General features: G+C 40.3%; 1 protein-coding gene across 2 annotated transcripts in view; it reads left to right on the top strand.

The window, feature by feature from the left end:
* Window positions 1-70: 70 nt before the first annotated feature.
* TSNAX (translin associated factor X) overlaps window positions 71-13735 on the top strand; it is a 31070-nt gene continuing 17405 nt past the window's right edge. Inside the window, exons 1-4 of one of the 2 annotated variants that reach the window (XR_014825572.1) lie at window positions 71-207; window positions 615-719; window positions 3914-4028; window positions 5106-5236. Coding sequence is in view for 1 of the 2 variants with exons in the window: in NM_001243607.2 (NP_001230536.1) it covers window positions 192-207; window positions 615-719; window positions 3914-4028; window positions 5106-5236 (367 nt within the window). In the remaining variant the exon portion in view is untranslated. 2 annotated transcript variants of the gene reach the window in all.

Genomic DNA, 13735 nt, shown 5'->3' with positions numbered 1-13735 from the left:
GGGGACGCAGACCGGAAATATGCGAGGGCAAGGGAGAAGCTTGAGTGGCTGCGGGCGCGCGCTTCCGGCCGGGGCGTCGACGTTGGCCGGCTGCGCAGGGCGCCGCTGCGGGGTCTTCGGCCACCACTTTACGCGTTCCGCTCGCCTCCAGGTTGCCAGTCTCGTCTCTTCTCGCCGTAGGCCGTGACGACATGAGCGGCAAAGAAGGTGGCGTCCTCGACAATTTGGGGCGTTATTTCTGTGTTTAGTCCAGGCTTCTGGTCACATTTCCCACTTCTCACCCTTGCGGGATGCCCTCTCACCCTGAAGGCTCGGGGCGGGGGTGCTGCCCTAGTGATTTTTGCGGCCACAGTGGCCTGTTTATGCCTCGTGTTTTCTTAAATTCTCGAGCCGTTTTTCATCTTAGTTCGATAGTTGCTCTGTAAGGAAGCCGTTAGTGGAGGCCCGGATGGTGAGCCTAAGGTTTGGGAGGACAAGGCAGGGTCCTTCTGCTGAGAAAGCCTCTCTGTGGATACCGGTTGTAGAGAAAGGAACGCGTTTGCCCGCTGTAAATTTTTGTCAGCTCTTGGTAATGGAAGAGCCCCGTCCAACCTTTTTTTCCTTCTCTATGTAAGGTTCAGGAGGGTTCAGGAAAAGGAAGCATGACAATTTCCCACATAACCAAAGAAGAGAAGGGAAGGATCTTAATTCATCTTCACCTGTGATGTTGGCCTTCAAATGTAAGTTCTCTGTCATGCAAGCTGGCGAAGGGAAGAGAACTAAAGAGCTTGTCACGAGGGTTACTTAGCCATGTCCTACACGTGAAAACAGCCGCCAGGAATTTTCCTGGAGGTGTTGGCGATGGTGCTAGGTCTGCCATGAAAGTTGAGATTACAAAAGTGTTGACTTTTTTTTTCCGCATTGCAGTTTCACAAGTAAACATTAGTTTACTAACATCAGACGTGCTACATAACGAAAAATTACTGAGTGATATGTAAATATATGTGTCAAGGGTGTGTGTATACATATATCTATTATGTATATATTTATGTTGGGTGTGTGTATATGTACCAACTGTATATGTGTATATCAGCGATGTGTGCATATACATCAGCTGTATGTGTACATATATTTAATTAATTTTAACGTGTTGGTTTTGTTTCCTTAGCTAGACTTTTGAAGACAGGGACTGGTTTTTTTTTTTGTTTTTTTGTTTTTTTTTGTCTTTTTGCCTTTTCTGGGGCCGCTCCCATGGCACATGGAGGTTCCCAGGCTAGGGGTCTAATCAGAGCTGTAGCTGCCGGCCTCCGCCACAGCCACAGCCACAGCAACGCGGGATCCAAGCCGCGTCTGCAACCTACATCACAGCTCACGGCAACGTCGGATCGTTAACCCCCTGAGCAAGGCCAGGGATCGAATCCGTAGCCTCATGTTTCCTAGTCGGATTCGTTAACCATTGAGCCACGACAGGAACTCCCAGGGACTGTATTTTATCTTTTCACAGAGTATGAATGCATTTCTATTAGTAAATCAAGCGTGTATGTATTCACAGTTGCCCTTGTCTCAGCATGTTAACTTGGTCAAGTTGTTACTCATTTCAAAGAGAAACATAAAACAAAGTCCTCCCTCCTCTCTTCTGTCCAGCATCCTATCCTTATAGTTTTTGTGGTTTTGGAATCCATGAGGGGCTTAGTTAGCTGTTGGTTCTGACTTGCAGTCATGTGCAGGCTATGCTTGGGCTGGAGGATCCACAGCTATTGACAAATTAGGCTTTCTGCCAAGAACCAGCTCCAGGTTCCTCTACATGGACCCTCGGTAGAACTGCTTGAATGTCCTCAAGCGTGGCATCTGGCTTCCCCTAGACTGAGAGATGGGAGGAGATCACCCTTCTCTTATGTCCTAATCTAGGACATCATACTTTCTCACTTTTGCTACATTCTATTTGTTAGAAATGAGCAGTTTAAAAACTCCGCCTCATATTTAAGTGGAAGGGAATTAGCTTCCATTTTTTGGAGGGAGGTATCTCATGATTTGTGGACATAAATTTCTTTTTTTTTTCCTTTTCTTTTTTTATGCTTTTTAGGGCTGCATGTGCAGCATATGGAAGTTCCCGTGCTAGGAGTCAAATCGGAGCTATAGCTGCTGGTCTGCACCACAGCAACGCCAGATTCGAGCCGCATCTGCCACCTACTCTGCACCTCACGGCAACATCTGATCCTTAACCCACTGAGTAAGGCCAGGGATTGAACTTGTATGCTCATGGATAGCATTGGGTTTGTTTCCACTGAGCCACAATGGGAACTACAATTTGTGGATATGTTTTAAAACCACCACAGCACCTAGTGATCTTCAGGGATGTGAGACAACTAGTTATAATTGAGTAGAGAGCATACTGATAGTGTTATATACTCCGTGGAAACACTATATTGGGTCAAGTATTCACCGTTATACTCTCACACATTCTACATGGAGCTGCTTGTTTCTACACATATTTTGCTGTTTTATGTTTCTACTTGTCTAGTGCACATAGTTCTTTAAGCTTGGAATTGTTTCTAATTTGATGACCCTGTTGAATGTCTGGTATGCCATAGTTTTCTTCAAGACCCAGCTCAAGCAGCTTCTTCCTTTGAAGCCTTTTCTGATTTACCTCTCAAACAAACTTGGTGACAAACATTGCATTCATTGAACATCTGTCTATTCAGTTGGGAAATTTTGAGTGTCTGTATTCTAGCATGTGTTGGTAGTGAACAGGAAAATTGTAGTTCCTACTTTGCTGAACCATACGTGTACATTTACATATATATACCCACACATATAAACATACGTATATATATAATAGCATGATCACATTTAATTATTCCTTTATATCTGTGTCTCATTCTGGACTGAACTCCTTAAGGATTTGAAACTGCTTTATTTAACTTTGAAGTCATAGTATCTAATTTACAGTTGTGATCAATGTATTTGTAATAGTGAATACATTTGATTGTCTTGAAACATTAGACAAAATCCTAGCCTAATTATTGTCTCAATAACCAGATGTATTTAGGTCCTTGTCAGCTATTAATTTGGTTAATAATTTATTCTATAGTTTTTATTCATGCAAAATATGCCTGTGGATTGCTCCCTATAGGACTGCAACTTGCTAGGTCTTTGGTGTGACAATGCCTCTGAAATAAAGTGGTTATTCAGGTGGTTTAAGTGCTTAGGGGTATTTCAACAGCTAGGGCTTGAAAATTCAGAGAGTTGATGTTATCAGAGGCTATACACTTTATTTATTTATTTTGGCTTTTTAGGGCTGCACCTGTGGCATCTGGAAGTTTCCAGGCTAAGGGTTTAAAAGGAGCTGTACCTGCCGACCTTCACCACAGCCACAGCAACATGGGATCCAGGCCATGTCTGTGACCTATACCACAGCTCACAGTAATGCCAGATCCTTAACTCACTGGGCGAGGCCAGGGATCAAACCCATGTCCTCATGGATTCTAGTCAGATTCGTTATTGTCGAGGCATAATGGGAACTCCATAAACTTTTAATTTAAAAATTCTGGTTTCTTTTTTGTTGATATTTATATTGTGTATGAATAAGGTAGGTAAAATAGCACAGCGAGATAGATGGAAGTATTTTTTATAAGTAGTTATGTGTGATAATTTTGTGATAACAGTCCATGTTTACTAGAACAGATTTTTTTTTTCCCCTGCAGTAGGTACATGTCATTGTGAGGCATACTTTATTTAAAGAAAAAATATCTCAGTTTTTGATTTCTAATATCTCAGTCTTTGATTTCTAAGTACTTTAATAATAATAAATAAGATGATTTTATTCCATTCATTTTTATAGTGTAAGTTGCCTGCTCGTGTGTAGTGACAATATTGTTTGATAGGCTTCAAGTATAAAATAAGTATGCTCATGGTCATAATAATGTGTTCTTAGCATTTCAGCAGGAACTTGATGCAAGACATGATAAATATGAGAGACTTGTGAAACTTAGTCGGGATATCACTGTCGAAAGTAAAAGAACAATTTTTCTTCTCCATAGGATTACAAGGTGAGTAAATATCTTTAAAATTTGTTATAGTTGGATACAGTTTGATATGAAGTTTATAGATATTGTAAGTGCACAGTAACTACCTGACTTACTCTGTGAACTCTGGTATCAGAGAATGTTAGTAGCATTTGGATTTTAAGAATAAACATCTTAGGGAGTTCCTATCATGGCTCAGCTGACACAATCCAACTAGCATCCTTGAGGATGTGCGTTCGATCCCTGGCCTCGCTCAGTGGGTTGAGCTGGTGTTGCTGTGAGCTGTGGTTTAGGCTGCAGATGCATCCATGAGCTATGGTGTGGGCTGGCAGCTGCAGCTCTGATATGACTCATAGTTTGGGAACTTCCATAAGCCTAGGGTGTGGCCCAAAAAAGAAAAAAAAAAAAAGAGTAAACACTTTAGTGGAGTTCCCCTGGTGGTACAATGGGTTAAGGATCAGGCCTTGTCACTGCTGTGGTTTAGGTGCTGCTATGGCACTGGTTCCATCCTATGAGGGTGGCAAAAAAAAAAAAAAGCAGGGAAAAATTCCTATTTTCAGAGCAGCTAGGGATTTGTGTTAAGATCATTCACCACGATAGAGCTATTGTCTGTGAAAACAGTAAATTTTTTTAAATCTTTTTTTTTTTTTTTTTGCTTTTTAGGGCTGTACCCATGACACATGGAGGTTCCCAGGCTAAAGGTCCAATCATAGCTATAGCTACTGGCTTGTATCACAGCCATAGCAACGCCCTATCTGAGCCTTGTCTGTGACCTACACCACAGCTCACAGTAACACCAGATCCTTAACCCACTGAGCAAGGCCAGGGATCAAACCCGCAATGTCATGGTTCCTGTTCGGATTCATTTCCACTGCACCACGACGGGAACTCCCTGTATTTATTTTTTATTAAAGTTGACTTACAATGTTGTGCCATTTCTTTACATACTTTTAATAAAATATAATTGTAGTTTTGAGTAGAAATATCCAAATACGTAGAATATTCATTTAGCCCTGTGTTAATTGATATGTAGATTATTTCAGTTTTCACTGTCAAAACATGTGACTGATGTTTTAAAAATTCCTGATACCTTGATTATAGTGCTCCTGATATGGAAGAAATATTGACTGAATCAGAAATTAAATTGGATGGTGTCAGACAAAAGATACTGCAAGTGGCCCAAGAGCTCTCTGGAGAGGACATGCATCAGTTCCATAGAGCTATCACGACAGGTGAGTGAGTGCAGGGCTGCTTCAGTGTTGACTCTAAGACAGACCGTGTGTCCCATGACTTAGGTGTGAGTGCATGAATTAATTGACACTTGGTGAAATATAATTGGCCTTACAAAATTGAGTCTTCTGAATAGTGATGTAAAAGTTATCTAAAAAAATGTTTCATCAGCTTTATTTTTCTGTAGTAAAAGTCATTGATAGATTTTAATAAAGTAAATGAGGAAACAGACTTACTAGATGAACTTTATTCTTTTTTTTTTTTGCTTTTTAGGGCCACACCCACAGTGTATGGAAGTTCTTAAGCTAGGGGTCGAATTGGAGCTACAGCTGCTGGCCTACACCACATCCACTGCAGCATTGTGAGATCTGAGCCTCATCTGCAACCTACACCACAACTTATGGCAACGCTGGATCCTTACCCCACTGAGTGAGGCCAGGGATCAAACCTGCATCCTCAAAGATACCAGTCAGGTTTGTTAACGCTGAGCTAGCCATAACTGTAACTTCCAGATGAACTTTATTCTTGAGTGGTTCATTTCCCATTAGCTATTTCTCACTGGTGGTTATGGCAGGTGCACGAAAGGAAACGTATCAGCTAGCCAGGTGGACCAAAACATCTCATAGTGTAGCTCCATACTGGGAATTTTAGGATAGTACTGGGCTTTATATCTTCATTTTAAAAGTTTTGGGAAGGAATTCCCTGGTGGATTAGCAGTTAAGGACTTGGTGGTGTCACTGCTATGGCTCAGGTTCGATCCCTAGCCCAGGAACTCCACAGGCATGGCCACAAGAAAAGTTTCGGGGAGCGCTGTTGGCAGTTATCACAACTTGTAGATTAGTTGCATAAATGTTTAAAGCACTGGATCCAGTCCTCTTCATCCTTTTCTTAATGTGAGTTCTCTGATAGGGGAGATACTGTATAACTCAGACATACCCTAAATTTTGCAGAAAGACAAAATCAAAGGTTGATTTTTATTTGTAGAAGTATTTGAAAAGTTCTGTTTTCCTTTTTATCAAATAGTTCATTCCACTGAGCTCAAGTCAGTTCAGTAGCAGGAAATGAGTTCGTTTGGTATCTGCTCAATGTATGTCCAATTTCAGTCTAAATGTTTATAAGTACAGCATCTGTTTTTCAGAAATGCCAACCTATGGTGTGTTGAAAAGTCTTAATGTTGGTAAGAGAAAGTGCGTGCCTACATTACTTAATCGGAGATGCATTATTATAAAATGATAAAACAGTTCTGTGAAGAGTCATGTAGTATATTCCCAAAAGAGATACATTCCCATCCTTAGAATTTGTTATTTACTCTTAGGGATTTATTTGATTTTTAAATAATAACACATTTTAGAAAAGGTTTTGTGAATTCAGTTTGTGTTGTCAGGTGGCACAATCTTGGCATATGATGAGTTTGGAGGGTAGGGAGAAGAGATCAGAGGTGATGGTGGGAAGAAGGGTTACTTGAAAGCTAAAACAAGCCTCTTGAAGAAAACTTATGAGATTATGTTCTTCATGATCTTGTGCTAGGAGAGATTTTTGTTTTTAATGACACAAAATGTAAACTGCTGAAGGAAAAACAGACCAGTTGAATTTCATTAAAATTCAGTTCTTTTTATCAAAAGATAACATTAAGGAAGCAGAAAGGTAAGTTGAAGTCTGAGAGAAGACATTTAAATACACTGGAATAGGGGATATATGGAGATTTCCTACAAATCAATGAGAAGACAATTTTAAAAATGGACAAAAAAATCTTGAATAGGGGCTTCAAAAATATGAATATTCAGATGACTATTAAGCTTATGAAAAGGTGCTCATTATTGACTAGAGTGATGCAAAGTAAACCACAATGAGATACCATTCAGTCACAAGCATGACTAAATTATAAATACTGACAGTACCATTTTAAAAAACTTGGGCAGCATCTAGCTAGAAACTTGTTTGTATTCTATATTCACTTCTGGATATGTACCCAGGAGGAGTGAGGGTTATGTCACCCAAAGACATGTGCAAGAAAGTTCCTAACAGTTATAATCATAATGTACTAAAAGTAAAAAATGACCCAGATGTCCATCAGGAAAATGGGTGCATTATGGTATAGTTGTACTGTGTGGTACTACATAGCAATCAGAAATGATAAATGCCTGCAGCAGTGAATATGAATTTCACGTTTGGTTGGGCAAAATAAGCTGACACAAAAGAGTATCTAATTGTATAATTCCACGTAAGTGAAGTTCGGAAAGAGGCACGGTTAACCTAGTGAGATTAAAGGCAGCATAGTAGTTACCTGGGGGTGGAGGTTGGGGGAGGGGCTATTAACTAGAAGCATGAGGGAACTTTCAGGTACAGTAGAAATGCTTTGTATTTCTTGGTATTTTTTTAAGGGCCGCACTTGTGGCATATGGAAGTTCCTGGGCTAAGGGTTGAATCTGAGCCACGTCCTCGACCTGCACCACAGCTCATGGCATCACTGGATCCTTAACCCACTGAGCAAGGTCAGGGATTGAATGGGATTGAATCCTCATGGGTTCTTAACCCGCCGAGCCATGGCAGGAACTCTAGAAATGCTTTATGTTTTGATTTGGGTTGAGTTACATAGAAATACACGTGTGAAAATTTATTGAATTATGCACCTCACCGTATGTAAGTTATAACTCAGTTTTTTAACAAAGAAAAGTCAGTATTGGAGGTCACATCTTGGCTCAGTGGTTAAGGAACCCAGCTAGCATCCATGAGGACACGGGTTCGATCCCTGGCCTCGCTCAGTGGGTTAAGGATCTGGCATTGCTGTGAGCTGTAGTGTAGGTTACAGACTGGTTTGGATCCAGTGTTGCTGTGGCTGTGGTATAGGCCAGCAGCTACAGCTCTGAATTGAACCCCTAGCCTGGGAACCTCCATATCCTCTGGTGCGGCTCTAAATAGACAATAGTCAAAAAACAAAGAAGTGTCGGTGTCAACTGATGAATTCTTAGCTTCTTTTTCCAGAGTAGTTGTTTGTATCAAGAAATCACTTCAATAATAATTGCTCACATGTTGGTCCTCTGGTTGGAGATGTGACCGTGTTTAGTGAAAACAGCCATGCCACTCATGTTAATGGTACTCTGTCTAAAACCCTTTGGTGAGGCTTCTCACTGTGTTTTTTCTAGATGTTTGGCAGGGCAGATCAGTGTTTGTGGCAGCCTTTGCCTTGTTCCATTTTTTGTTTTCTTGGTTTTTTTCCTTGCTCTTTAGGGCCACATCTGCTGCATATGAAGATTCCCAGGCTAGGGGTCCAATCAGAGCTATAGCTGTTGGTCTACACCACAGCCATAGCAACGCAGGATCCAAGGCACGTCCATGACCTACACCACAGCCTCACAGCAATGCCAGATCCCCAACCCACTGAGTAAGGCCAAGGATCAAACCAAAAACCCCATGGTTCCCAGTCGGATTCGTTTCTGCTGCACCACGACGGGAACTGCCCTTGTTCTGTTTTTATATGCCTCTTCCAGTGGAGGTGGAGTGGAGAGGTAAGCTGGAACTTGCAGCATAGTCACCTCTGTCAGTTCCTAGGGTTGGTGGGAATCCAAAAGTGTTACCTCCGGGCTTCGGGGATGTTGTAGCTGTCTTCAGTGTTACAGGTTGAGAGCAGTGTGCATGAGTGTCATGCTGCCGTGAGGAGTCCCCATGTGTGATCCTACTGCTCCCTTCCCTGTCTTTAGCCACATTGGAGAGAGATCATGGCAGGCAGATATTTCAGTCCCTGTGGTCCTCCTATATGTAAATAGGTGTGCATTTATAGTCTTGAGGGCTCCTGGGTGGTGGGCTTGGTGGTGAGGGAGCAAGTTGGAACTCTCAAGTTTCTAGAAAGTTCTGGAAGCAGTACAGTCCAGATGTCTTTCTTTAAGTAAACAAAAGTCCCATCCTGTAGCTTCTTCCAAGTGTCCTGCTAACCTGGGCATCTCAACGTAAGGGTGTGAATAGCTTCCATGATCCCAGTCATATTTTCCATCACATCTCGAAGTTGGCTTATCCTGTAAAAATTCATGGTCGTGTAATACGTGTTTAATAAAAGCTGACCACAATTGTCTCCACTTCTTATCCACTGTGCTTAAAATTTTTGTATTATTATAAAATCTTATATATTTCCCTCACAGTGTTATGTGAGGAAACATAATACGATGTCATGATGAGATTAAACTTCTCCATTCTGTGAGAATGCGTAAGCCCCGCTAAACCTGACAACGTAAAGTCCCACAAATATCTGGTGGGACATTGTATAAATTTGCCTTATTTGGCCCAGTAATCTATTTTGTGTGTCCTTTAGTAATTGTGAGTAAAGTTTAAGGAAAAGCTTTAAATAAGGGGAAGGACCGCGCGGATAGTGACATGAAAAGAAACCTAGAAAATTGTTCTTGGCTTTTAGAACAAAATTGTAGAAGTGGAGAAAAAGCAAAAGGAACATTTCATTGAGTCAGTAGGGTGTTTCTTAAACTAGGAAGGAAACACCACAGTCGGAAAAGTTTATATAGGGTGTTAATAAAATGAGAGCAGTCTTTCTTCAGATGTTCACACTCCAGCGTATCAGGATTATTATGACATATTCTGTTTAATACCTTTGTTTATGATGTGTAAGTTTTCTTTGAGGATTACTTGCTCATGGATTAAAACTTTAAGAATTCTCTATATCTCACTTTTATGTAGAAAGTCAAAGAAAATAAGGTTCTTTCAGTTGAAACAATGAAGATATTTTTTCTTTTTTTAAAGATACTTTTTCTTCAAGTTAAGGTATAAAGGGACTTAAAAATTTGCTGACAGATACTTGATTTGATAAAATAAGGTTCTTTATAATTAGAGTAGCACTAACAATGTGATGCTTATGAATAGCTTGCTGCTTATAATGTTAAATGCTTGTTTTGGTGTTACTCCAAATAGTTGTTCTTTTGACTTGAAGATAAAACAATTCTGGCATTAAACTAAAGGAGTTCTGTGCCTTTCCTCATTAAGAATAGTGCTAATGGCACGCAGAGCATTTCCCTAAGGAATGCTTGTGTGAGCTCAAACGTTGAGTATCCTCCTAATAATTGAACAACAGCAAAAAGTTAGGTTTGTTTTCTACGCTTTCCTTATCAGAGTAGATTACAGATTGTCCCGGGAGTGGTTAAACAAATGACAAACAATTAGTGGCTTGAACTAAGTCACTTAAATTTTTTTATCTCTATCACATTTTGTTTTTCTCTTGTTGAAAAATTAACAGTTGGGGAAAATGCCCTCCATCTCAAAGGAAAAAAATGTTTTTCTTCTTTTTTTTTTTAGTTTAGTTTATATCACTGTGATAGTATTAAAAATTGTCATTTAATTTTGGTGAACAGAACTAAGCTCACACTCCAACTGATATTTTAATTCTCTTATGAATAATAGGAGAACATGAATAATAGGTTAAGTCGGTGTTTTGGGCCGGTTACAGATATTCTTTTAAAAACCATTGTTTTTTATATATTAAACATTTATGTTGATATGATCTTCACAATATCCCTAAGTCATGGATATTATTCTTACCACTTCATAAGTGGGGAAATTGAGACTCAAACGAGTTAAGCAGCTTGTCCAAGGTCTTAAGCTAGTGTGTGGTACCATTGGTTTCTTATCATACAGGTTTAATTTACCTGTTGACTTTAGAACCTATCACTGAGTAAAGGTTTTATCTTGCTTGCTTGAATTCACCTCCTTCCCAGATAGGAGGGCTTTTCTTATAAACCTAGTGCACATATATAGCTCTTGTGTTGCTCTTTTTTTTTTTTTTAAAACCCGTAGCACTTAACACCTTTCGACATACTCTGTAATCTCCTTATTTATGTTTCTTTATTGTTTCTCTGCTAGAATGTGGACTCTACAAATCTACACAGATTTTTTTTGTTACTGTAAACTCATGTATCCTAGACACTTAATAGCTATTTGATAAACATTGGCAGAATGAAGAGCAAAACTTTATTTTTATTTATTTATTTATTTATTTTTGTCTTTGCCTTTTCTTGAGCTGCTCCCTCGGCATATGGAGGTTCCCAGGCTAGGAGTCTAATCGGAGCTGTAGCCACCAGCCTATGCCAGAGCCACAGCAACGTGGGATCCGAGCCGCGTCTGCTACCTGCACCACAGCTCACGGCAACGCCAGATCCTTAACCCACCAAGCAAGGCCAGGGATCAAACCCGCAACCTCATGGTTCCTAGTCGGATTCGTTAACCAGTGTGCCACGACGGGAACTCCGAGCAAAACTTTTTAAAGGACTTTGTTATTGTTCAACCAAATATTTATTTGAATTGTTTCTGCAAATTTTTGTTTGACTGTTTTTTGTTCCTTCCACAAGGAAACATGTTTCCAGGGACCGTTACTTAGGCAAAATAGCAGAAATAGGATCAATATTAGTATTTAGGGATCTTCTTCTGTTAGAAGTGATATAGATTCTCACTATATCAGTATAGAGAAATTTGATATTTTTTCAGCCTACTAGCAAAATTGAGAAGGCTTACTGAAAAAATCAACTAGGATATGAAGATCTTTATGCCTTTCAAATAAATAATGGAAGAATTTGGTGAAAGGAGCGATATAACAAAAAACTGAATTTTTCTTTTCGTGAGATTTAGTGTGCCAGAACTGTTAGTTCACATAAAACAAAGGACTAAAACAAATAAAACTGTGACATTTAGGCCTCTTAACAAAATAGTAGTCATTTCTTTCTCATTTAAAGTCATACTTTGTGGAGTTCCTGCTGTGGTGCAGTGGGATCTGTGGCATCTCTCCCTGAAATGGCCCAGTGGGTTAAGGATTCTACATTGCCACAGCTGCCCTGTAGGTCGCAACTGTGGCTGGGATCCGATCCCTGGCCCAGGAGCTCTGTATGCCATTGGGTGGCCAAAGAAGAAAAAGAAAAAAAAAAGTCCAGGCTTTTTGGTGGTGGTTTGAGTGTTCCACCCACCTAGTCATTCAGGGACTTGGGGGCTCTGTTATTATCAGTACACAGTTTCCAAGATGAGCCAGGGCATCAACATACAACTGGCAGGTTGTGGGAAAGAGGAGTGCAGGGTGGTGACTGAGGTTTTTTTGGGCCAGCTCTCAAAGTGGCATAGATCACTTCTGCCCACATTTTATTGGCCAGTCACATGGCCACACCTCACATCAGGGGAGAATGGGAAATAGGCTCTCGGAGCCAAAAGCAATGAAATATGTATAGTTAGTTTTTCTCTACCCAGCACAGTAATTTCCCATACATTTTAGAGGGAAGTCCAGACATATGCATATTGATGAATTTAATTTTTTTCTGAATATATCTTAATTTGACTTGAAAGCATTTATTTGCCTAATTTGAATATAATTTTATAATTGAAAGAGTGATTGGAGGACGTCTAGTCCTAGCACTCATTTTGTAAATGAATTTAGAGATGGAATTAGAGTCTGACTTGTTTTACTGCTCTGATAAACTTTCTGCTAGTCCATCTCCTCTCTGCTAGATGTATTTGGTACTTTATAAAGTACTAAATAAATATATAATTGTTTAGTACAAAACCAGAGGTTTTAATTTGAGGATCCAGATCTCGTATCTGGTTAAAGACTCTCATAGTTCCTTTAATTTCACCTATATACGTAAGTAAAATAGACATACTTTAAATGTGCATTTAAATGTATGATGATTCAGTAAAAAATTTTTTTTTTTTTTTGGTCTTCATAGGGCCGCACCAGTGCATATGGAGGTTCCCAGGCTGGGGTCAAATTGAAGCTGCAGCTGCTGGCCTACACCACAGCCATAGCAACATGGGATCTGAGCTGTGTCTGAGACTTACACCATAGCTCACGGCAGTGCTGGATCTTTAACCCACTGAGTGAGGCCAGGGATCGAACCTGCGTCCTCATAGATGCTAGTCAGATTCGTTTCTGCTGAGCCATGAGGGGAACTCCCAGTAAACATTTTTCAGTGACTGTTTTAATCAGTTTGTTAAGTGTTAAATCATGCGAAAAACTTCTGTGGCGAATCCTGTGACCATGAGGAAATCTTTCAGAGATCCCACTGTGGTGCATTGGGATTGACAGTGTCTCTGCAGCAGCAGGGCCTCAGGTTTGAGCCCCCACCCAGTGCAGCAGGTTAAGGTTCCCTCTTTAAGTGGCATACGTTGCATCTCCAGCTTGGATTCAATCCTTGGCCTGGGAACTCCCTCTGCCAAGAGGTTGCCAAAAAAAAAAAGAAATCTCCCATAGGCATTTTCTGAGATAAAGACTCAGTTTCTGAACATTGTTTTGAGATAAATGTTAAGTACATACTGCTTAGACTGTCCAAGTGTATGAAGGTCTTTTTACGTAGTTTCTTTTTTTTATCTTTGAGCATTCTTTTTTGGGGGGATCCTTAACCCACTGAGCAAGGCCAGGGATCGAACCTGCAACCTCATGGCTCCTAGTTGGATTCGTTAACCACTGAGCCATGACGGGAACTCCTCTTTGAACATTCTTAGAGCCTTTCTGAAATCTTGTTTCAGAA

The sequence above is a fragment of the Sus scrofa genome, chromosome 14 (assembly GCF_054392235.1).
Source record: "Sus scrofa isolate SSC_HxYL_T2T_F1_AM1 chromosome 14, Sscrofa_HxYL_maternal_Yorkshire_Landrace_v2.0, whole genome shotgun sequence".
NCBI classification, from domain to species: Eukaryota; Metazoa; Chordata; class Mammalia; order Artiodactyla; family Suidae; genus Sus; species Sus scrofa.
Note: the sequence above shows the minus strand (reverse complement) of the source record. Positions and strands in the feature narration are given on the sequence as shown.